Here is a 22,450-nt window from a genome sequence, read left to right as displayed (position 1 = left end):
GTGCATGGAGCACAGACTGTATATATAAATGGACATAGCTAACCCAATAGCCGCCACATTCCAAATAGTAAGTTCACATGCGGCTTTTCCGGCTCCTACTGACCCTGGCTCCCATTGACTTACATTACAATATTGTCACCCATCTCTCTGTAACTGCTGCAGTGAACCTTGTCATTCTGGTCTTAAAATGTCCATTTTAACCTGCGCTACATGATTCTGGTGTTTTTTCTACAATTTTGTCCGATGCAATAATCCTATTCATAATATAGAGCCTGACTCCAAATTCCCCCCTGTAACCACTGGCATTGCGAGCTTCATTTGATGCTGTGGATGCATCACACTCTCTTAGTCCACTTGTTTATACAGTCTGTGGTGTGGAGGCATTTTTAAAATAGTTTAAACCTTCTAACAAAATGTATTTTTATTTGTCAAATAATTATTGGGCTTTGGTCCTTGTTTTACAGTATGGTTCATTCACTCTATACTGATGGTAAGCTACTACAGCAGCCACAGATGCCCTGGGCAGACTGATGGAAGCAAGGCTGCCAATCTGCAGCATCTGACCACTCAAACACCAATTTCATACTAGGCAATGGGAATCATGTGGTAATACAGGCAATGTGCCACTGTTTTGTTTTGTTTTTTTAGAATCATTTGTATGATTTCAGCCCTGGAACTGTCAATCTCCACTGAACAAAAATTAAAGGAGCTACCACTTCAACACATCATAAAGAGAAACAGTGCATTTTGAGCTTTGGAGATGTAGACACTCTAACAATCCAGGATTACTCAAACACATGCGATTGAAACAAACCACAACTCCAGGTATGTTTTTGAAGAGGTTACAACATGCTACTATGGCTTTAAGCTCACAAGAGTCAATTATGGGTAATATAGGGCCTTTAAGAATATACATACAAGTTTGAAGAACATCTGACAAAACAGGTGGTACAGACTGTGAGACAATATCTGCACTTTATCAACTCACCTGTAATTCCCCCAGACACTGTTTTGAGATTTTTCATTAATTTATCTTTATGGACGCAGGCTCCACTCAGGTCCCTTATCTGATGCAGGCAGTATTTCACTATCTATTTGTCTGACGCCGTTCAAGAAGTTTTAATATAAAGCCTGGAGAGGTGGAGGTAAATTATCACTTATCATCTTCACTCTGATGTGGCTGTGTGTATTTATACATATTGATGTTCCAGGAGAGAGGATGAGACAGTGTAGCGTGAGAGCTCGGCGCCTCTGTTTTAGGTACTTTTGAAAAGATAAGTGTTAAGCAGTGCTGTGACAGGCTCATGCCCTCGAGGAACTGTGGATTTTTTTCTTTTCTTTCCATTTTTTTCTTTCTTTTTCTTTTTTGTGTGTGTTGTTTATTTTGTGGAGGAATGTACAAAATCACTGCAGGCTTTTATTTTTATAGTGTGTTGTAATTATGATGTTCTCTCCATGTAAAATGCATGCACATACCATGTTACAATTATTCTTAAGTTTGCAGAATCATAGACTGTGTTATAAGTTGAATGAATGAATTTGTATACAGCTCAAGACAGCACTGCAATTACTCTTAAAGGTCTTATATTACACAAAATGGATTCTTGTGAGCTTTATGTCATGTTATAATGTTGTTAGATCTTCAAAAACATGGGTTGTGTTTTGTTTCATTCACACAGGTTTGAGTTTGTTATTAGCTGTTTTCATCTCCAAAGCACAAAATGTTCTCTTACACCTTGTGATGCCAAATTATCAGCTACTTTACTTTTTACCCTTAGATTAGCAATTCCAGGGCTGAAATTGTCCAAATTATTCTAGTGAAGGTGTATAGAGTGGAGTGGAGCACTTTCTGTATTACCACATGACATCACAAGGTGGAAGTGGAGTAGAGTTTGATTGTTTTCTGTTTGAGAGAATAAACCATATTCATGGTTTATGTGTTAAATATCTGTGAAACAAAACACAACTCCAGGTATGTTTGTGATGAGAAAACAACATTGTATGAATCCTTTAAGAAGGTCTGACTTTTTCCAGGCTTGTTGTAACAGCCATAAAATGACAGTAAACAAAGGCTTGCTTGAAAACTTTATTTACTTAAAACAATCCATTTAAGCGATGTGAGAGTTATTTAAATTAATCCAAGATAAGAAACATACTACAAAGTGTTAAAGTTAAAATAAAAAGGGATAAGGAAAGACTGCTACTTTGAAACATACATTTTGTATATTTTTTTGCAGTTCTGTGAGTCTTCATCATGGCTATTGTCCAAAAGAAGTGTGACTTTGTTGTTCCATTCACTTTAAACCTTGGCCGGCGCCTAAAGAGAACAAATGTAAATGTTTACAAAAAACATACTCCCTATGCCCATATGTTGTGTGTGCATTTGAATCTACCTGGCTGGTCTGGACAGGTTGGTCCTGCTGGGCCTGGTTCAGAGGGAGCTGGGATGGAAGTGGCTTTACATCAAACGCAGGAATCTAGAAACAGACACAACACTATAAATCTCAAACACCTCAGTGATTCTGATGAGACGTGAAGGATGAACTCCTCTCACATTTTGAGGCAGCTGAGGGATACTTGGAGGTGGAAAGTCAAATGGCAATACCTGAAAAATTCATGGTCACAAAGTTACTTTAAAAGTGCCAAAACCACTGGATATTATTGGATACTGCTAATCACAGGATTAATATTAGAAATGAAAACATGTTGAAATCAAATGGGTCAAAGACAGATGCTTGTGGGACACCACAGTGTAGATAGAAAATGGAAACACAGTGAATACCAGATTTGTAAAATCCTTAGACTTAGGACAAAAAAATAAATAAAAAATTGAAATATTGATATCATGAAAATGTGTCTTACATTGGGGGTGTGAGGAATATTTGACATCGGGGGTATGTTTGTAATTATCTGAAATCAAAATTAAAAAGCAATTCAACATTTTTTTAATTATTATTATCAAAAGTTTAACTTTTTAATGATTTTTTTATTTTTTTTATTTTATTTTTTTTATTTTTTTTAAGATTCTTACCCTCTGCTGTGCAAAATCATATGGGTAGTACTGAAAAGAGACATGAACATAAACATAAATTGATATAAAACAGAATAGAAAATGTGGAAAACAAGGTAACACTTACGACTTCAACGCTCTGTCTGCCTGGGGGCTGAGGGATTGAATATTTGATGAAACCCTGGGTGGGGAATGTCTGCACAGAAACACAAAGGACGAGCATGAACAAAAGCACTCCACAACAGAGGGGACCGAACAAATACAAACAGGTGAAAGAAGTATTCAAATCGAGTAGTAGCAATGCTACCACTCATTTTACTCAGTAGTATTCCTGTTACTATTGCTGCAACATCTCCACAGAAAATACTTCAGTACTTGTGTCTCGTGTGATTTACCTGTCCAGCAGTTGGTCCTCCCACTGCAGCTCCACCAAATGTGTGAGGATAAATCTATAAAAATCATCAGCATTAAAATAAATGAAACATGCCGTGTCTGTCATTGAGATGTGGAGTGTTTACTCACCAGCTCCACGCTATAAGCACCAGGGACTCCAGTCTGTGGTATAGCTGGAGCACCAGGAAAGAGATTTTTCACCTTAAACATATAAACAGCTTCCATTAAAGAGAGTGTTTTTTGTAATTGGAAAAGCAGTTCCTGCACTTTAGAATAATTTGTCCTGAGAAACAGGATGCATCATTACCTGAGAGGGCGGCACTTGCCTGGAGCCCGTATAATGAGGCAGGTAATGAAAGAATGACTGCAAATAAACAAGTATTTTGGTACATGGAAACTGTGTATTTCACAGAAAAGGGCTGTGTGGGCAATAACTCCGGGCCCCTTAATCATAGCACTTTAAAGGCTGATGATATATGGATATACAGTACTCTGTATCAGGATCATAATCTATTTCAGCCACAGACTGCATCAAGATTATGTATATAGTCTAAAACACACACAGATCCTTGTTATAAATATAATTTTTCATGAATAAAAATTAGTCCTTCTGTCCATTCGTCCATTCTGTTTCTATATATATATAAGACCTTCAGTCCTTACCGGTGCAGCGAAGGCTGTGCTCGCCAAGCACAGACACAGCAAGGCCACTTTCATTTTTTCTCTGTGTGCTTGCCCTGAAATAAATGTAAAAGACTGTGTGGTCAATTACAATATACCAAAGACAATGCTAAGTGAATGTCCCAGTGCTTACCTGATGCTCCCCTGTCAAAGTCTCTGTGGTAAGGTCCAGTGGTAAAATATTACAGACCTAGTGATGGCTTTTGTAGGGTTCAAGAAGACCCTTCAGCCAATCAGAGCCCTGTGATGATGTTATCAGATGAGTAGGTTGAGGTGTCTAGTCTTCAGCTTTAGTAAACTACCTGTGGTCATATCCACTTTCTGTGTAATAGCAGACTATTGTTGATTACAGAGTCTAGAGCAGTGGCACTCTGCCCACTGCTTATGCCAGGCTGATCCTGTGCTACTTCAGCAACAACATAGGATGTGTGTCTGTGGAAACATAAATCCTGCATCAATTGTTCTATTTATAAGTTATAATATTATGTTATAAGGTAAGTACTGTCCGATATTTGGCTACACAGACACGCAATGGACTGTGGTGAGTGACAATGTCTTAATGTCTGTAACAGTTTAACATTTAACAGTTTACAGTACCTGAAATAATGATTTTGCAACTGGACATTATTAGGTTTATTATGTTAATTTTACTCTTCATAATGTATAGTATGAATGCATAGGGCTTGCATTGCAGGATGCAAGGTTAGGTTACAATGCACAGGCAGAGCTCTGAATCATCACATTAGATCTAAAACTATCTTTAGTCATCTTCCATTGCGAATAGTAGACTGTGAACAGCCCCACTGATGAGAGAATTAAATGTACACATAATATAAGTACCATACTGGTAAATAGAATGGCAAATTCCTCTTGTGTGTCTACTGTGATTCGGTGCAAAACAATGATTTAAGAATTTAAGACATTTACTGCAATATACTAGATTGCCCTTGTACATTGTTTTGAATATTGTTACTCAGTTAATAATAATAATACATAACACTCATGTAGTACTTTTCAAGATATTTTACATCAGTAATAATAATAGTGTATTAGTCTTATGTAGTGCTTTTCCAGATGCTCAAAGTCATTATTCATTCACTCCATACCCGGTGGTGGTAAGATACCACTGTAGCCGCAGCTGCCCTGGGGCAGGCTGAAAGAAGGGAGGCTGCCAATGTGTGCCATCAGCTGCTCCGACGACCACCACTCACACACACACACACAACACATTCTTACTAGGCAATATGGGTGGAGGGTCTTGCTTAAGGACACAAGGACAGTTTTTGCCACTGGCGCCCCACTGTGTCACCTGGTGTTGGTCTCCCATCCAAGTACTAACCAGGCCTGAAGCTGCTTAGCCTCTGAGCTCTGAGGAGATCAGACTCTGACAAGGACAAACAGAAGAAACAAAGAACTTAATGAAAGGTGTTTTTGAGTTTGCAGAGCTTTTGTAATAACCAGTTACAGTTTGCAATTTGCTCTTTCACAATTTACTCTATGTGAAGTCCTGCAATTGAAAGCTAACTCAAATACGCCTGCATGTGATGGGCCTCTCCTAACTGTCAGAGCATCTCATACTCGTTTTTCACATATAATACAAGAATAGAATTGTTTTTCCCCCTCACTCCCCTACATTCCCACTTTATAAATCTATCTGCATGTGCAAACCTGTCGATGAGGCAAAGCTGGCTCTTTTCCAGAGAAATCATAATGTGTGAAGCACTCACATGACACTTACATGAACACCACATGAGACCAATCCTGCTCTGTGGTGACTGTTAAAGATAAACCTTTAATCCAGCACAGATGACGTTCTCTTTGCACACACATTCAGAAACACTTGGAAAGCCCCAGAGCCCATCCCCTATAGCCCCCAAACATGTCCCCATACGTCTCCACAGTTAACTGTTATTGAGTGATTTAACCTGGCATCTGTTTTCGCTAAATGCGTAAAATAGAAGAGCATGTTATTTAAAGGTGCACAGTGTAACTTTTTCAATGGAGGCTCCGCTGCCTTCTTGTTTCCATGGAGATATTACTTTTCTGCCTTGATTGATTGATTTGCCTTTGACTTGGTAATCACAATGGAGACAAGTTAATGGTAAGATCTATGGAGAAGCAAGCCTGCACATAGTAAGAATTCATGTTTGTCAAGGTGCATTTGAGCTATAAAATACCTGCAACTGAACAAACGCAAGGCAGATACAGTATGCTTAATGCCCTACTGTGGAATAATCGATGCAAAGAAATATTACTCCATGGAGACAAGCAAGTAGCAGATCCTCAACCTTAAAGTTACATGGTGCACCTTTAGCTGTATGATCCAGGCATAACTGTCATAGTTATAAAACACACACACACACTAGATGGAAGCCTTTGCCTTTATTTTGAAGCAGCAGCAACACAGTAAGAATAGAAAATTTGTAGAAAAATAGTAGAAAACCACACACAAACACATCAAATACACCCAAATTTAGATGCAAAGCACAAATTCATTTCACATAAAAATATAGCACCATATTTCAACACCAAACGCGGGAATAGTCCAAGAATTCTGTCAGCTTTTTTGTGGTAGGTAGTTGCCCTTTGTAGAGCTACACTCAAAAGAAATAATTGTCAATAATAGGGAGCAGATAATGTGCATGAGTATGATATGTTTATAGTGGTAATGGTCACCTGCCTCTGACGCTTGAGGTTTAATCTTCTTCTTCCTCCTCGTCTTCGTCACTTCTCTTTGCCTGAAACCACAAAGATGAGTCATAGATTATACAAACAGGAAAGGTCCGTTATAAACATGTGTCTGGTTTACACATGTGAATTTACACTTCTGCACAAACAGCAGCACTATTTTAAATCTGATCTAAGTCTATAGTTTTAGCCCTGAACTCCCTGACACCTGCCAAACCACTCCACTGTTTTTGCTTCAGTTTCATCCACTTTTTCTAGGTTCAAATGCACAATTGATTCTTACAGCGGGAGCGGCTGCAACCACTGGAGCGGCTGGGGCAGCAGGGGCGACCGGGGCAACAGGGGCGACAACTGCGACAACAGGAGCAGCGGGGGCGACGGGGGCCACAGGAGCGACAGGGGCAACGGGAGCTGGTGCGGCTGCTGCGGGCGCGGCTGGAGCATCAAATCCAAATGGGTAGAACTGAAGCAGAGAACGGATCATTAGTTCTATAGGGGAGTCCGCCCAAACTGTGGTGGCAGTGCCAGTCGTGCGGGAAATACCACTTACCACCTCTTTATCTTTGCCATTGGGCTGTGGGATGTCCTGTTTGATGAATCCACGCACCTGTCAAAACACACAGAGTTACACATTCTGATACATTTTGGCTCATATAAAACAATTATGTGTTGTCCGGATTATTTCATCTTTGCCACTGTTTATTCTTGCTCTTCTATATAGCTGAGATTTCTGTATTTAATTTTTACTTACATTACTTTACATATAATTACACTTTAATTACACTTATTTTGAATTTATTATTACCATTTATATCTTTGCTCTTTGTTATTATAATATATTGTGCCCAAATAATTTCCTTTGTGGATCAATAAAGTTTAAAGTCTAACTGTGTGATGATGTTCCACTTACAGGAGCACCAGCCGGAGCATTCAAAGGCAGGAGCTGGAAACACAAACACACAAAAGATTGACATTAGGATGATGAAGATGATGATGAATGTGTCAAATGAAGAAAAACTCAGCTCTTACCACTTCCAGGCTGCCAGCAGGAACCCCCGCAGGGATGGCCGCTGCTGCCTACAATGATTTATGGACCAAATTATCCACTGTAAACTTTGAAGTTAAAATAACGCTAAAATGCATGAATGAAGAAAAAGACTACAGGTCACTTAAAGATGTTACAATGAATTAAATATTATACCTCAGCAGGAGCAAAGTGGATGTCATATTCCACATACATATCAAGCTGAAAATGGAAAGAAAAAGCAAATTATCCCGCAGACACATGGATGCTTAAAGTGATTATAGAAACAGCAGGCACTTAATTGAAACTGTATCATCAATTAACCAAAAATAAACTGAAAATCTTACCGGGAAACAAAGGACTGTCCCAAGAAATAAAACAACCACAAGGATGGACTTCATTTTGATGATCTGAAAACAAAACATTGCAAAGTTATTCTTAATGACTGGAAAGAGAAAAAATGTGTATACAGTAGTCTGACCGTTCCTTGTAGCGAGCACTGATGTACAGATGGGTTGCAGAGGAGAGGTGTGAGAAGTGGAGGGAGAGCTCTACTCCTATTTATTTGCTCCCAAAAACGGATCTGGGGTGAATTTTGACAGGCTTTGGTTTCAAGCCAAGCATATTTGTTTTATGCTTTGCACATTGGCAGCGGCGGCTCAGGGAGAAGTCGAGGTCTAAAAAAAAACTGGCCTCAACCCTGCATTCATCACATTTGATCTCTGTATAAGGTTGTGTTTTTACGAGGAGGCCCCGTGCTACATGTCGGGTTCTATAAATGCATCCACTGTAGTCTGCACGTGATTCTCTGCTCTGTTTTGTCTGAAGAAATACACTGAAGAGTCCATTTGCAGAAACACATACGTACCATTTTAAAAAGTCACTGAAGTTTTGCAGTTTACCAATCTATTTTACTGCTATCAAAATATTTTTAGGAGGCAGCTAAAAATGTCTTTATTTGAAAAGGCAAATGGGCCTATAACTGCTGATCTGGGTTTTATTGTTGTTATTATAATTTTATGTGAAACTGACTGTAGCACTTTGTAATGTGTTTTTCAGATCTGAATCTAAATAAAATCTATTACTATCATTATTAATATTTTTTAGAAGATGGTAACAAAAAGAAAGACTTTGCCAGTTTTGCAAAATGGACATATCTGTTTTTGCTATTGAACTCTTCATATAATACTTGAATTCTTGAATATAAATATAGTGTAAGAATCATCTTCCAAAAATATTCCTGCAAACTGCATTTAATCTTAAAGGTCCTATATAATACTGTTACCTTCTCAAAAACATACCTGGAGTTGTGTTTTGTTTCATTCATACATATTTGAGTAACCCTGCATTATTAGGCTGTCTACATCTCCAAAGTTCAGCTACCGTTTACCTTTTGTTCAGTAGAAATGTGCAATTCCAGGACTGAAATTATCCACATGACTCTAGTGAAAGTGTATGGAGTTTAAAAACAGAGTGGAGCACGTCTTGTATTACCACATGACATCACAAGGTGGAACAGAGTGTTTCAGTTTCAGAGAAGAACTCATGCTAAATATGCAGGGTTTGTGTGTTAAACCTGAATGAATGAGACGAAACGAAAAACACAACTCCAGGTTTGTTTGCAATGAGGAAACAACATTATAACATAGATCAGAAAATAGCTCTTTAAAAAATAGGTTTCTATTTAAATTCACCTGTAAAAATAAAAAATAAACCTTTTTCTTTTTTTCTTTTTTTTTTCTTTTTTTTTTTAAGGAACTGTGTAATATATTCTCATTTGTCCAAGTTGATTTCCTCAATTGTATAAAACGTTTGCAGTGATTAATGAGTCCACAAAGCTGCACATTTCACGTTTATGGGCGATGTATGTTGGGTAAATCGGGGTGACATATGTATTAAACAGCTTGTTAAGTATGTTTTTCACAGCCTGTATTTTGAATTACAAGCACAGTCTTTGTTCAAACATGGATTGGCAACAAGTTGAGAACGTAGCACTCAGCACATTTAATGGTCAGATAATGTGCTGCAGCTGCACTCACACACCAATAACAACAAACAATGAATACTGTATGTGGTTCTACTCATGCTATGAATTAAGCAAGGAGGTATTTATAAGAAAACATTTAAAACTACAGGAATCTGATATTTTAAGATTTCCGCACATACATGCCCGTCTGCACATTTCACAGTGACCTCCTCTTGACTTCACTTTTAAGCTATATGGTGCAATTTTGGTATTTTTGAACTTATAATTAAGCATATTCTATACCATACTATTTTAGTTTAGTGTCATACTGCGTTTATGTACATCTACGTTGTCATTATGGATAAATTCAAGCTTTCCTGGTTCTGAACCCACTGGTGCAGTAATTTTTTTACAAGTATTCAATACTTGCAAAATGACTTCAGGGCTAACTGAAGTGTTGCTTCACTTACAAGCACTCAGACTTTCTCATAATTCATCATCAAGTGTGAGAACAGATGAACAGATGATTGAAGGGACATAAATATGAAGACACTAGACTTTCTTGTATTTACATGTTTTAATTGTAAAGGTTATGTGGAAAACAATATACACACACTACATGTCCCATTTGTATAACTATTGACCCATTATGTTCTGACTACAGATCTAAGTGTAAAAGTGACAGTACTCTGCTCATTTAGGGGGACTTCTCATTGTTCTTCAGTCTATGTCAGCAGCAGCGGGCTCTGCTGCAGCTTTCTGTGGGCCTGTGGTCTGTTGCTTTTTGGAGCAGGGCGATCCTCCGGTGCGTCTGTTGGGTCCTTGGATCTTCTGGACACCTGCAGGAAGGACCCCCACCTCTGCATTCACCTGGTTGGGGATCCCTGCAGCTGGAATCACTTGCTGCAGTGGCCCTCCAGCAGCATTATTCATAACAGTGAACATGCCCATCTGACTCAGTTTAGCAGCAATCTGCAATGCACACAGAGGGAGATTAGAAGCCATTGAGTCTTCTTTGGGATCACTGAGTTCGTGAGCTCTTTGGTTAGAACAAGCTCATACTGAAGCACAATAAAAAGTTGGCAGTGGTTTTACCTGGAGCTCCTCCGAGCTGAGGCCGCCAAGTTGTGGGTTCTGTATAAGAAACAGTGTACACGTCAGATAACAGTTCATAAATTAAAGGTTTCGTAGATTATACAATGTTGTGTCAATTTGTTCTCAAGCCAAAGCTCATATACCACAGTTGGTATATATAGAACACAATGATCAGCTTCCACAGCAGCAGAATGGTGGTTATGGTTATATTTAAACACTCAGTCACAGATCAGTGAAGTATGTTTTCCCTCACATTTCAACTCGGCTCATGAATCTTTTTCCTTTCACCAGTTGTCATTAGTATAGTGTGCGACTGAGCTCCTATGTTTCAGCTATTTGCTCATTAAAGGACATCGAGAAGGCCATTCATCATAAACATACAGTGGCCCTTTTGCAGGATAAAAACGATAATGATAAAATGATCATGAACATTAATGATAAAAATATAATCAGTGAGAAATACTGATTGTTTTGGTGATCATTGTTAGGAAATTAGATGATCATACATAACTACTGCAGGCATTCAGTGGTTGGTAAATAGCAGTTCATCTTCATAATGGCCTACTGGAATTATAGGAATTACGATTTTGATGTAAAACCAAGCAGTGAAATTTTACAGCTTCCTCTGACTGGCTTTTGCACATAGAATACAAACACTATTCAGTTTCCTGTTTTATGATGCCATTTCGAGGACCGGTGACCATTCTTAAAAATACGACAATTTGTTTTGAATTATTAACTGCTATGGCAACGGCCTTTTAATAATTCTGAAACCCATGGATAAACTTTGACTTTGAATGATTTCTGTGTAGTTACCATTGGCTGCTGCATCATGTAGATGACTTGTGGAGTCTGTGGAAGAAAAAATACGTGGTAATAACGCAGGTATTTCTAGATTGCAATGCCACAGACAGTGAACCGCAGAAGCACCTGCTGCTGTTGTTGTTGTTGTTGCGTCTGCAGCACTTCTCCTCCGGGGGCCGCTGTGAGAGATGTTTCGGCCGGTAATACGTTTGGCGCCGGATTGGCTGGGGCTTGTGGGAGAGGGGCTTCTGGGAGCCTATATGGAGAGAGCTGGCAACACACATCTGGCCTTCATACGGTGTAAGTACAATTTCAATCCTTGTTTACTTCCAGATGTATACATATATTGCAGTACAGTGTCAGTTGTTTCCTTGCCAAAAAAGTCTCAACCACAGAGCCATAAATCACATGTACTTAAGTCGGCGCTGTATTTCCCCAACGTAGTATCCCTACCACACATGCTGACACCACATTTAAGAGCACCCCCAGGTCAAAACTCAGTGGAATTTTTTTAATAGAGCCTATAGAATACACAGTGCCGTTTGTAATGTGCGTGTAAGATAATTATGATCTCACCATCTGGTTGGTATATGGAGGAAACAATGGCATATACCCAAAAGGTGGAAAGACCTGGAATGAAGCAACAAATTACGCACATTAAACCCCACATCTAGTTAATCCATTAAGCGTCTTTGCGTCATACCAAAGGCTGGATAGGCATTCCAGGTTGATTTGCAGCTGGCTGGGATCCAACTACTCCTGGCTGGTACGGGAAAATCATTGGAGCGCCCCCCAGTGGAGACCAGGGGTATTGCTGCAGAGGAGGCAGGAGCTGGGGACTGGGCAGAGGCTGTGAGGAAGGCTGGGGCTGTTCAATAGGAGCCAGAGGGGCCGGTGTCTGAGCCTCTGTGGCCTCCGCTGCACCATGGACCCTTGGGGATAGGTGAGATTCCAGAGGAGGAGCTGGCTTGGCGCTTAGCTAAAATAAAAAATAAAATAAAAATGTCCAATAAAGAAAAAATATTTACAATAAAAAAATGAAAAAATAATAAAAAATAAAAAAAAAAACTAGAAAATATGTGCATAAAATAAAAATAAAAATGAGGCCCCTTAAAAAATTCCAACAGTGCAGAATAAATACAAAAATTTTATAAAAAAAACGAATCCTCGAATACTTACAGGTATGGCAGATCCCACGTAGCAGAGGCACGATAAAACAATTAATACGATCATTTTGACTAAATATCTATACTAATAAAATATTATTATGAAGTCTTGTGGTGGATATTTATATATAAGCGTTTCTAAGTCTACTGAACTACTTTGTGAGAGACACTGACTTATGCTCCGTGCACAACTTGAAACAACCAATCAACGGACAGAAAAGGCAATCTCATTTTTAGTGCAAATTAAGCAAGAGAATATTAAGAACCAGCATGTTGTCTAAAATGCCTGTTTTGGCCCATTATGATGGTGTCATGTCTGAGAATACTGACCCAACTAGCACCCAGCTTTCCTGTTACTCACTGCGCCTCTGTCAGCTAATTCATGTTATAATTATGGGTACACTTGTTTTATGCAACATCCAGCAGGTTTTAACAAAAAAGTATGGTTGTCTGATCATTTTGCAATTTAGGGTGATGTCAAGCTGGTGCAGTAGTATTATAGTGCCTCCAGTGCTTACACGTGTTTTTTCACTTCAGGAAATTTACCCAGGGGCAGACTGAGGACATGAATTTCACAATCTTGTGCTATAAACGGAGCCTCACATTCACATTTTGTTGTTGCAATGCAACTGGGTCAGACAAAACATGCTCCACAATATGTTTCTCTGCAATTTAACTCTTGAGAAACTCTGAACTAGTTTGCAAAATAATGCAGATCTTCTTACATGACAAAATAGAGTGCAAGGTGAAGATTAAATTGTAGGCCAAAGTGGGCGCAGGTTTCTTTATTCTGTTTATTTTAAGTGCTTAATATTTGAAAAAAATCTGACCTCTTGTGGCTGGAATTGGTAGACTTTATTTAACCTTTTCTTCACTATGGTACAAAACAGGTTAAGTAATGATGTTAAGTAATGAATATTCTATCATGGATAATATAATACTTAAAAATATAGTGATAATATTTTAGAGAGTGTGATAGAGAGCGTTGGTTAGAGTCAGAGATGTGCGGTAAAAAGCTCTTCTATTGTTTGGAGCTGGGTTAATACAATATTGCTGAAGTAAAAATACACATGATGATGATAATATTGAAACCAATCTATGCCCAAGATCTATACACAATAACCCAAGATCAGATTCTTAATGTACAATATTATAAAAAAATCATGAGCTGCAATAAATAAATAGTAAAATGAAACACTACAGTACTTAGTTTGTATCTGTAATGGGTCATAGAAGTTGTTTTTTTAACCTTCTACAGCTCTACAGTTCTTCTTTTAGCTGTATATATCATATAGGTAAAAAAGTCCCAATAGTGCAAAGGAAATGTAAACTGAATAAAGACTGGCATAAAAAAAAATATATATATATATATATATATATGTTCCAGCTTTCGTATATTGAACGATAAGTCGATATACAAATTATAATGACAGGCCTAGAGGTGGATAGTAGATGGATAGTGACATTTATGTCTTGTACATTTATTTGAGTAACTTAAAGTAACTTTATATAATTGTTAGGGATTTAACAATAACCAAAATATCGTGATATTGTATCATCAAAAGTTGCTCAATAATATCGTGGGCCATTACAATAGATCGAATCACTCACAATCATAAGTTTCTTTGCTTAAATTCATTGTTATGATGCAGCAATAGCTAAAAAGACAGAGGGAACTACATCGACCATAATCCTTTGCTCCATTTTGGTGCAAACTACATGAAGAAATGACAGTTCTAAGCACATTTAAATCTTAGTTCTTTGAATTAAGTTTTGTCAGGGCATTTATGCCAACTTGGACCCGAGGAAGAATAGTCTTTACCCCATTAAAGATTAATAGGGATCCAATAAATAAATAAATAAATAAATTTTAAGAGGGAAAAACTAGCATATTCACAATTTTGTTAGCTTCCACAAAATATCGCAATAAATATCGTACCGTGAGATCTGGAGATCGTTACATCCCTAACAATTGTGTACTTCCCAGAATAATTTTCAGACACCACGATTTACTCCTACTTAAGTATTGTAATATATATAATATGTATTGTTTCAGCACTGTTGTGTAAAAGATTTGGTTGCTCTTCCCAATGTGAGCACGTTCTATGAGTGGATTTAGGTGGACAATATTAAAATATTTCAACATTTGTGTTAAATTGCTTTAATTTTCTGCACTATTTAATGTTTTCTTTTTCCACTTCTATTAACAAAGTAACAAATTAATTGAGTAGTTTCCCCAGATACTTTTTTACTCTTGAGTTATTACTTGGACTACTACTTTACTTCTACTTCAGTAATAACAGTACAGTTTTTATTGTCTTTTCCTTAAAATGAGACAAACAACAAACATTTTTATACATTTATTTCAAATTTTCCAATTATCTTAATATTATAAACTACTATTATTACTAGGCCTTTAATAAATCATAAGACTACATTTCTTTCCAGTGCATAATAGAGGAAGATACAGAAGTGGTTTCCATGGTTACATTCAACATCAGATGTGCTGGTTTATCTCGTCTGTATATAGTGATTTGGTGTTTAATGGCATGTGGTGGTGGTCAGTGAGTGAGGGTTACACAGACCTGACATTAGAGGCTCAGCGCTGATCCAGGGGAGAGGCAGAGTGGAGATTACACCTATGTGTTGTCAGCCTCCTCCCACTGCTGTCTCCACCCCGGTCTTAGGTCAGATTTATCCAAAGGAGTGCCTGTCTGTTTTTCTGCCCCATCATATAGTTTCAACCTTAGTCACGATGCATGTGAGCTGAAATAATGAACCAACCAGGAACAGGCACAACCACACTGTTAGTGTCACTACTTCCTGTCCAATTGTGCATCTGTGAGGTTTTTGCTTAGACGGCCTAAGATTAATATATGTTTAAAGATCAGGCATTGGACAGTGAATTTTCTGTGGATATCCTTGAGCGGAGGACACTTCTGTTTAGAAAGAGAAACGTTTGTGTTTCAATCCTAACGCTAATGCTCACTTTTGAGGCAAGATGTAAAAAAACACCACAAACAGTATTCAGCATATAAAAATAACTGGGTTGTTTGTATTAAATAAATTCTAACTTTAATATTAAATCAATTCAAACTATAATTTTAATAAAAGTGATAAATAGTGAGCTAGGTAGCATGCTGCTGGGCACAAAACCTGTTGATTTAGCAAATGTCTTCAAAAATCTGAGATATTTTAATGTTTCTGTAGCCAACATTAGAGAGTACGTATAACTCATGTATTTCTTTGTTTTTATTATTTTTATGTATTTGATAATGTTGGAACCTCAAAGTGAGAGTCATTGTGATTTTAAGAGAATGTGATTTATGTAGAAGAAAAAAGAACAAAACTTTCAAGAAAACAGATAAGTGAAACAATAGTTATGAGGCTATTTATTGTCTCCACGGGGATCCGTTGTTGTGGTGGTTGAAGTTCTCGTAGTTGTTGTAGTAGACCTAGTAGTAGTAGGTGGAGTGAGCTGTGGCCACAGTCCTTGAAGCAAAGGCCAAATCTGCCACAAGGTCAAAGTGCCCTTAAAGCCCTGGAGAAGAAACCCAAAGTCCAAATTGGATGAATTAACATTACTGTAGATATTGACACTTTGCAGCTGATTTTATCAACATTCTCTGGGGGTGTGATGCTAACTGAAAGCACTACTCTGTTAGAGGCTCTATTACACAAGCAAGACTTTAATCAGACTAGACAGAGTAGACTTAGTTAGAACCGGTAAGGTAATTTATGCTGTTAAACAAGTCTCACACACAAAATCACAATCAGAAGCTATCTAGTATTAGCAGTTTTTTAGTTAGTTTCTCTCACTTTTTTGTTGAAAATCAAATACCTAAACAGATATCACAGGATCACAGGCTCCTGAAAATGCGTTGTTTAAATTAATTTGACAGTGTTTGCTCATGTGTGCATTACGTTACCATGGTAACTCCTAAACATTCCACCATTAGACATACATGTAGAACACCCCCAGCACGATGTCACTGCAAAGTATCAATAGGATGATTGTCTTACCTCACACAGTCAGACCGAGTGCTAGTCTGCTGCTATGCAAGATGGATTTTCAGTCTTACCTCTTCACTGGAGTCACTGCGGGCTTGGCGGCAACTTCTCTGTAAAAACAATAGAATGACAATAACATGTTTTTCTCTTTTACTTTTAAAGATGCATTCTGCAGCTTTTCTGGTGGAGGCTCCATCACCTGCTTGTTTTGGATGGATGGATATGTCATTGCTCTACTTAGAATGTTCCACATTATGACATTAAACAGGTCTGTCGTATATTTATTGCATTTTATGGTTTTATATCCCAAAAGTACCTAGAAAAACAGGCATTCTGACTGTGAACGCTGTTGCCTCTCCACAGATCTGACCTCTAACTTGGTTGGGTTTGGTCTCCATGAAGATAGAAAGCTTTAATACCATACTGTGAAACAAAGCAATAACATCTCCATAGAGAAAAGCATTTACGTAATGTACAATCCACCTGAAAAGTTACACCCCCATTCACACTTATTTTCAGTTTAGCAAAAGTTTCATATATTACTCCAGATCTCCATCAAAACAAAAATAAGGAATCAAGTCTTGTATTGGGCTCTTGCAGACATCTTAATAACCTGTGGATCCTTGTGACTGGAGTTAAAGGTCCTACATTACACAAAATTATCTCTTCTGAGCTTTAAGCCATGTTGTAATGCTGTTACCTCATCAGAAACATAAATGGAGTTGTGTTTGTTTCATTCACACAGGTTTGAGTAACCCTTTATTATTAGTCTGTCTACATTACCAAAGCTCAAAATGCTCTGTTCCACTTTATGATGTCATGTAGTGGTAGTTTTCAAGTTAATAGCTCCCTTTTACCTTTTGCTCAGTAGAGATGGGCAATTCTAGGGCTGAAATGATTCTACTGAAGCTGTACAGAGTTTAAAAAATGCAGTGGAGCACTTCCTGTATTACCACATGACGTCACAAGGTGGAACGTGGAGTGTTTTATGTTCGAGAGAAGAACACAATCTAAATATGCAGGGTTTGTGCATTAAACATGTGAATGAAACAAACCGCAACACCATGTGTGTTTGTGATGAGGAAACAACATTATAACAGATCAGAAAATAGTTTGATACGGACGTTTATACAAAAAATCTGAATCTATAAATTTGACAGTACTTACAGCACTTGAAGACTGGATCAGAGCGAGAACCGTCAGTAGACAAATCATCCGATACATTGTGGTCGAGTGGTATTATAGAATATCTCTTACAGACGTTGTGAGCAAAGTGAATAGGGGAAGTCTTGGTAATTTTTGCCTGACTGTTTCAAAGTCTATTAGCTTTTAAGCAGGGTTTGTATGTCCTCATTGCATCTGGCTGCTAAGGTGTGGTGCTATGTCTCATATGTGGTCTACACTGTGGGAGTGAGAGAAACCAAATCTAAATAGGTTTAATAACTAACTGGTGACGCTATTTCCACTAATGGATGTACTATAGCCTATCAATTAGTGGAAGCTGTGACGAATGTAAAGTGACATTATTTTTCTTATTAGTAGGTCACATAGATATTGCAAAGGTTTTGACATTAGAGCTCCGCGGTTAGAGTTCAGTGAGGTCTATGCCTAAAGCTATTAATGCAAAAACAACAGGACTTGCTCAATGTCTTTCCACATCCGAACACTGTAATCATCTTGTTTACTCAGTGTTTTTATGCACTGGGACTGTCAATCAATTTGGCATCTGTAACACAACATTTTAGTGTCTAGTGAGGGGGGTCTGTCTGGCCATTTAAAGCTCCGTCAGTGTGGATGTTACATAAAGGATATTTCGTCATTTTCAACCCCAAAAAAGGTGTCTGGCTTCTAGTATGTATTTTGTGTTTGACAGACTTTTTATACTACCTTACACCATGGCCTTGGTATTTCCTTCCGTACAGCTTAGAATAAATGATATGATTACCCCCCAGCATTAGTCAATAATTAAATGTCGTTATAAAAGGGCCAGCAGATGGCAGTAGTTCAGTGTCTAAAGCCATATTGAGAGAGCAAATCATTCTGGAGATTCTGGAGATTTGTCTTTAGCTTTAAGTTTCAGACATTAGATTTCATAAAAGCCACAGTATATTTTCTGTGCTTTGATTGGGTAAAAAAAAATCACACTACCAACTAAATAATACACACCTTATCCGTGAAATCTTATGCACATTTTTAAATTAAAAAAGGATCAGACTAATGTGAGATTTTTCTTCATATCTGCTCATTTCTAATCATGGAAATGCCTTCTGTTAAGTACACTTACATTATATATTGTACGACTTTGCATTTTCATGAAAGGAACAAAGAAAAAAATAATAATAATAAAAAATGAAATGAAAACTACCATGAAACTGGATATTACTGATTAAAATTCAGAGCACAGATGATATTTCAGCTTTTCAAAGACTTTTAACTCATTTTTTCTTTGTATATTTTGGTGCATTTTATTTAGAGATAGACCAATATATCGGTCTAACATTTTCTCTTTTTTACAAATGGGGTCCCAGCCTTATATCTCCTACCTAGGCCAATATTTAGTTTGCTGTCACCAATTGCTGCATAAAGCTTTATTTTCACAGTTTAGTGTGATGATGGCATTCACAAAATGACATTACACTGGTCCATTCTGGGTTAGTTGTAAAAACTGGTTTGTAGGTGTCTAAAAATAATTTCTTTTGACATTATAATTTCTTATTATAGTTTAATTATGTAGCAGTAAAAAGTGTAGGCAATATTTATATTCACTAGCAATGACCACGCCACAACAATATGCAATGAAGATATTTATTGATGGATAATATGATGAGATGAGATAGAGGTGGCGGAGTAGAGACTCAGACTTGTTCAGCCCAGTCAGTGCAGGATACCCCTTTGTAGATGTCTTATGGCTGACAAGACAAACGGAAGAGGGGGTGGGAGGGCGGGGTCGAGATACAGTAGCTGAGACAAACTGTGGTGATGGGATAGGCTGGTACAAATAGGCTTGTGGGTAATTAGAGGTGTGGTTGAGGTGAGCTGTGGTTCTAGAGGAGGAGAAGAAGCTTGAGGTGTAGTGTGGTCATATTAACTCCATTTAGTTGTCATTTCAAATCATATATTTTAGAGGAAAATGATCAAAATTGGCCCAAAAATATCAGCAGAGCTTAAAATCCATATTGGTCAAACTCTAATTTTATTCAAAGCTTGTCTTTAAAATGAAGACATCCCAGAATCAGAGATAACGTCACTGTGGTTGCACTGTAGAGGAACAACCTCATTAACACTGTGTAAACTCACATAAACGCACATTTTTACCTTGTCTGAGAGAGGATCATAACTGATCAGACCTTAATACAAACAGTTATTTAAAATGACCACTGATAACCTTCACCAGGTGTAGTCTTTGACATAGAATTTGACCCCACATTTTCAATGATGATCTTCAGTAAATATTGTTCAAAAAAATACAAAACTTGTTTTGATTAAATCTGTGCTATTAAATCCTCATAACTCTTTATAGTCTTAAAATATTAGTGCCTAAATCAGGATTTGTCCAGTTGACAGAAATGAAGTTTTCTTTCACTACAGCTCTGAACCTGGATGACTGAAGGATTGCACAGACATCCGGCCATGTGACGGGTCTGGACCAGAGCAACCTCAGCACTCTCATTTACACACCAGTATTAAACACTAGAGGCAACCTGTTTGATGTGTCTTGCCCAACGACAGTATATGTCCACTATGGCACCCAGTGCCATACTCGAGGTGGTATTGAAGTATAATATTATTATAATTTTAGTAGCTTTGTTGTGTGTTCTTCCTGTGATGATCTGAACAGAAGTTAAAATCTCTTTCTGTTGTACATGTTTTTAGTGGTAGGGAAAACTGGGCATAGGAAGAACATGCAAACTCCACACAGAAAGGACCCATGCCACCCCAAAATATAGTGTGACTCTATGAAGATTCTCAACTACTGTATGGTTGGTGTCAGTGTTTGAAAAATGTGGAACATTTGACTTGTCATGTTCTTTATTTGAAAATAACATTTATTTTTAACATACAAAGTGATGAAAAAACAATCAACTGTCCTTGTGTTCAGCTTACTGGCGTCTCTTCACCCTTGGGTGGTCAGTAGAGTCAACAGTGTGGCCACTGCTGTAGGGTTAGTCTGGGCCTGGGTCAGGATCAGGGGCAGCAGGAGCTGGAGAATCTGGTTGTTGTTCATGTTGTTCAAGTTGTTCATGTTGTTCATGTTGTTCATGTTGGGATTTACCTGGAAAAAAGAGAAACCATTAAATAAAGTGATATCATTTGAATACTTCTGTTGTGGTCTCACATACTTCATTGCTACTGGAGCGTTTGACCCTGACGTCTTCCTCTTGAACCTTTAAAAACATTTAGATGAGTTCAACACAGAAATTTTAAACTAACTGTTAAAGTATCTCTTTCCAGTTTGAACTTACTGGAAGAGCAAGACTTAGTCCAATGAGCACCAGACCAACTGTCACTTGAAAAAAGTTTCATTGTTGCTGGAATCGACAGATTTCTATGGAAACAAACAATTTTATCATCTATAGGAAAGTTTAAAAATGGACAGAGAAAAACCAGGAGTACATACCGCTAAACTGAGAGCTTCACAGGAGATTTTCGTAGAGAATTGGTGGTTGCAATGAGAACTAAGGGTCACCTTTTAAAGCATTATCCTGCTCCCTTCACCCAATCAGGTGAGTGGGTTTGGACATATGGCCTTGTACAAAAACACAAGGAAATGTTGTAATTGGAGGATAATCCTATAACCTACTGTCAATGCTAGACACTGAACTAATCTCAGGAGTTAAGAAAGAAATTATGTGTCAGTTACTGCATATTTCATGAGGAACTCAGACTTGAGGCAATACATAGGATTTTGAAATTTTGGGTTGAATCAAAAGCTCTTACACATTTCTTAACGACCGGAGAGGGCCTATTTATCATGCAGTGATCATTATTTGTGTGTATGTTGCACTTAAACTTTGAGTTGTTTTTTTTGTTTGTTTTTTTTGTTTTTGTTTTTCAAATGTGACATGTAAATGTCAGGTTTTGATGAATATACAACAGAGATATAGTCATTTCTAATTGTCAGTTTGGGGTCTTTTTAAATCAAGTCCACAGCTAAATCTTGTATCATTAAAGGCATGTGATTTGTAGTTGCAACTCTGAAGGAGGAAATTTGACAGTTTTATGTATTAAACAGTATTTAAAAGTATGTATGTTCAGTTTTTAACAGAACAAATTAAAAAAGAAAGAACTACCTAAATCTAACAAAACATTTTTTGGTATATTTACATTTGTTGAATGGCTGAGTTAAATGAAACATTTGTGAGCAGACACTAGATTATAATGCAACAAACACACCATCAGGAGTTTCTAACATTGAAACAACTCTAGATTTGGAGCCGTGGTCTCTGCAGAGCCTGGTTGAGCCAGAGGCAGCAGTGGCACTGTGGTGGTGGTGCCAGTGGTGGAGGTAGTTGTGCAGCAGGAGCTGCAGTGTGTCTGTGTTTGTGTCACTGGAGTGGGTGATGTGATTGTGCTCTGTTTTCACCTGTAAGAGATTCTGAGTGATACAAGAA

At 37.7% G+C, this 22,450-nt stretch overlaps 3 protein-coding genes and 2 long non-coding RNA genes across 5 annotated transcripts; all 5 read right to left on the bottom strand.

Annotated features, from left to right (window-relative positions):
* Window positions 1–2,097: 2,097 nt before the first annotated feature.
* On the bottom strand, window positions 2,098–4,250 carry scpp5 (secretory calcium-binding phosphoprotein 5). Its single transcript, XM_055158582.1, has 11 exons — window positions 4,218–4,250; window positions 4,067–4,140; window positions 3,711–3,767; window positions 3,533–3,604; window positions 3,406–3,459; window positions 3,138–3,206; window positions 3,032–3,061; window positions 2,863–2,910; window positions 2,555–2,605; window positions 2,394–2,477; window positions 2,098–2,317 (listed from the first exon to the last, which is right to left on the bottom strand). Exons 2-11 carry the CDS (start codon window positions 4,118–4,120, stop codon window positions 2,300–2,302), a joined length of 537 nt encoding a protein of 178 aa, XP_055014557.1. The 5' UTR covers window positions 4,121–4,140; window positions 4,218–4,250; the 3' UTR covers window positions 2,098–2,299.
* A 2,201-nt stretch (window positions 4,251–6,451) lies between these two features.
* scpp7 (secretory calcium-binding phosphoprotein 7) lies at window positions 6,452–8,322 on the bottom strand. The gene is made up of 9 exons (XM_020930614.2): window positions 8,278–8,322; window positions 8,144–8,206; window positions 7,974–8,018; window positions 7,802–7,849; window positions 7,683–7,715; window positions 7,323–7,379; window positions 7,056–7,235; window positions 6,761–6,822; window positions 6,452–6,678 (listed from the first exon to the last, which is right to left on the bottom strand). Exons 2-8 carry the CDS (start codon window positions 8,195–8,197, stop codon window positions 6,781–6,783), a joined length of 459 nt encoding a protein of 152 aa, XP_020786273.1. The 5' UTR covers window positions 8,198–8,206; window positions 8,278–8,322; the 3' UTR covers window positions 6,452–6,678; window positions 6,761–6,780.
* A 2,041-nt stretch (window positions 8,323–10,363) lies between these two features.
* On the bottom strand, window positions 10,364–12,956 carry LOC110165424 (uncharacterized). The gene is made up of 7 exons (XM_020930610.2): window positions 12,841–12,956; window positions 12,365–12,640; window positions 12,238–12,291; window positions 11,788–11,931; window positions 11,674–11,709; window positions 10,858–10,896; window positions 10,364–10,734 (listed from the first exon to the last, which is right to left on the bottom strand). Exons 1-7 carry the CDS (start codon window positions 12,892–12,894, stop codon window positions 10,483–10,485), a joined length of 855 nt encoding a protein of 284 aa, XP_020786269.1. The 5' UTR covers window positions 12,895–12,956; the 3' UTR covers window positions 10,364–10,482.
* Window positions 12,957–16,255: 3,299 nt separating this feature from the next.
* On the bottom strand, window positions 16,256–18,084 carry LOC110165313 (uncharacterized). The gene is made up of 3 exons (XR_002318926.2): window positions 18,006–18,084; window positions 16,910–16,948; window positions 16,256–16,368 (listed from the first exon to the last, which is right to left on the bottom strand). It is a non-coding gene; the product is annotated as an uncharacterized LOC110165313 (long non-coding RNA).
* Window positions 18,085–20,931: 2,847 nt separating this feature from the next.
* Window positions 20,932–21,642, bottom strand: LOC110165306 (uncharacterized). Its single transcript, XR_008632866.1, has 4 exons — window positions 21,457–21,642; window positions 21,302–21,384; window positions 21,179–21,223; window positions 20,932–21,111 (listed from the first exon to the last, which is right to left on the bottom strand). It is a non-coding gene; the product is annotated as an uncharacterized LOC110165306 (long non-coding RNA).
* Window positions 21,643–22,450: the final 808 nt, after the last annotated feature.

The sequence above is a fragment of the Boleophthalmus pectinirostris genome, unplaced genomic scaffold (assembly GCF_026225935.1).
Source record: "Boleophthalmus pectinirostris isolate CB_2022bp ecotype Guang Dong unplaced genomic scaffold, ASM2622593v1 HiC_scaffold_22, whole genome shotgun sequence".
NCBI classification, from domain to species: domain Eukaryota; kingdom Metazoa; phylum Chordata; class Actinopteri; order Gobiiformes; family Gobiidae; genus Boleophthalmus; species Boleophthalmus pectinirostris.
Note: the sequence above shows the minus strand (reverse complement) of the source record. Positions and strands in the feature narration are given on the sequence as shown.

Bases quoted from the DNA above. Each gene is read 5' to 3' on its own strand.
- scpp5 (XM_055158582.1), bottom strand. From the start codon at position 4,120: ATGAAAGTGGCCTTGCTGTGTCTGTGCTTGGCGAGCACAGCCTTCGCT. The intron at 3,460-3,532 runs GTGAGTAAACAC...TGATTTTTATAG, and splicing joins GTGCTTATAGCGTGGAGCTG to ATTTATCCTCACACATTTGG. The intron at 2,478-2,554 runs GTGAGAGGAGTT...GTCTGTTTCTAG, and splicing joins TCCCTCAGCTGCCTCAAAAT to ATTCCTGCGTTTGATGTAAA.
- scpp7 (XM_020930614.2), bottom strand. From the start codon at position 8,197: ATGAAGTCCATCCTTGTGGTTGTTTTATTTCTTGGGACAGTCCTTTGT. The intron at 8,019-8,143 runs GTAAGATTTTCA...TTCCATTTTCAG, and splicing joins GGACAGTCCTTTGTTTCCCG to CTTGATATGTATGTGGAATA. The intron at 7,716-7,801 runs GTAAGAGCTGAG...TTGTGTTTCCAG, and splicing joins CTGCTGGCAGCCTGGAAGTG to CTCCTGCCTTTGAATGCTCC.
- LOC110165424 (XM_020930610.2), bottom strand. From the start codon at position 12,894: ATGATCGTATTAATTGTTTTATCGTGCCTCTGCTACGTGGGATCTGCC. The intron at 12,292-12,364 runs GTATGACGCAAA...GCTTCATTCCAG, and splicing joins GAATGCCTATCCAGCCTTTG to GTCTTTCCACCTTTTGGGTA. The intron at 10,735-10,857 runs GTAAAACCACTG...TGTGCATTGCAG, and splicing joins TCAGCTCGGAGGAGCTCCAG to ATTGCTGCTAAACTGAGTCA.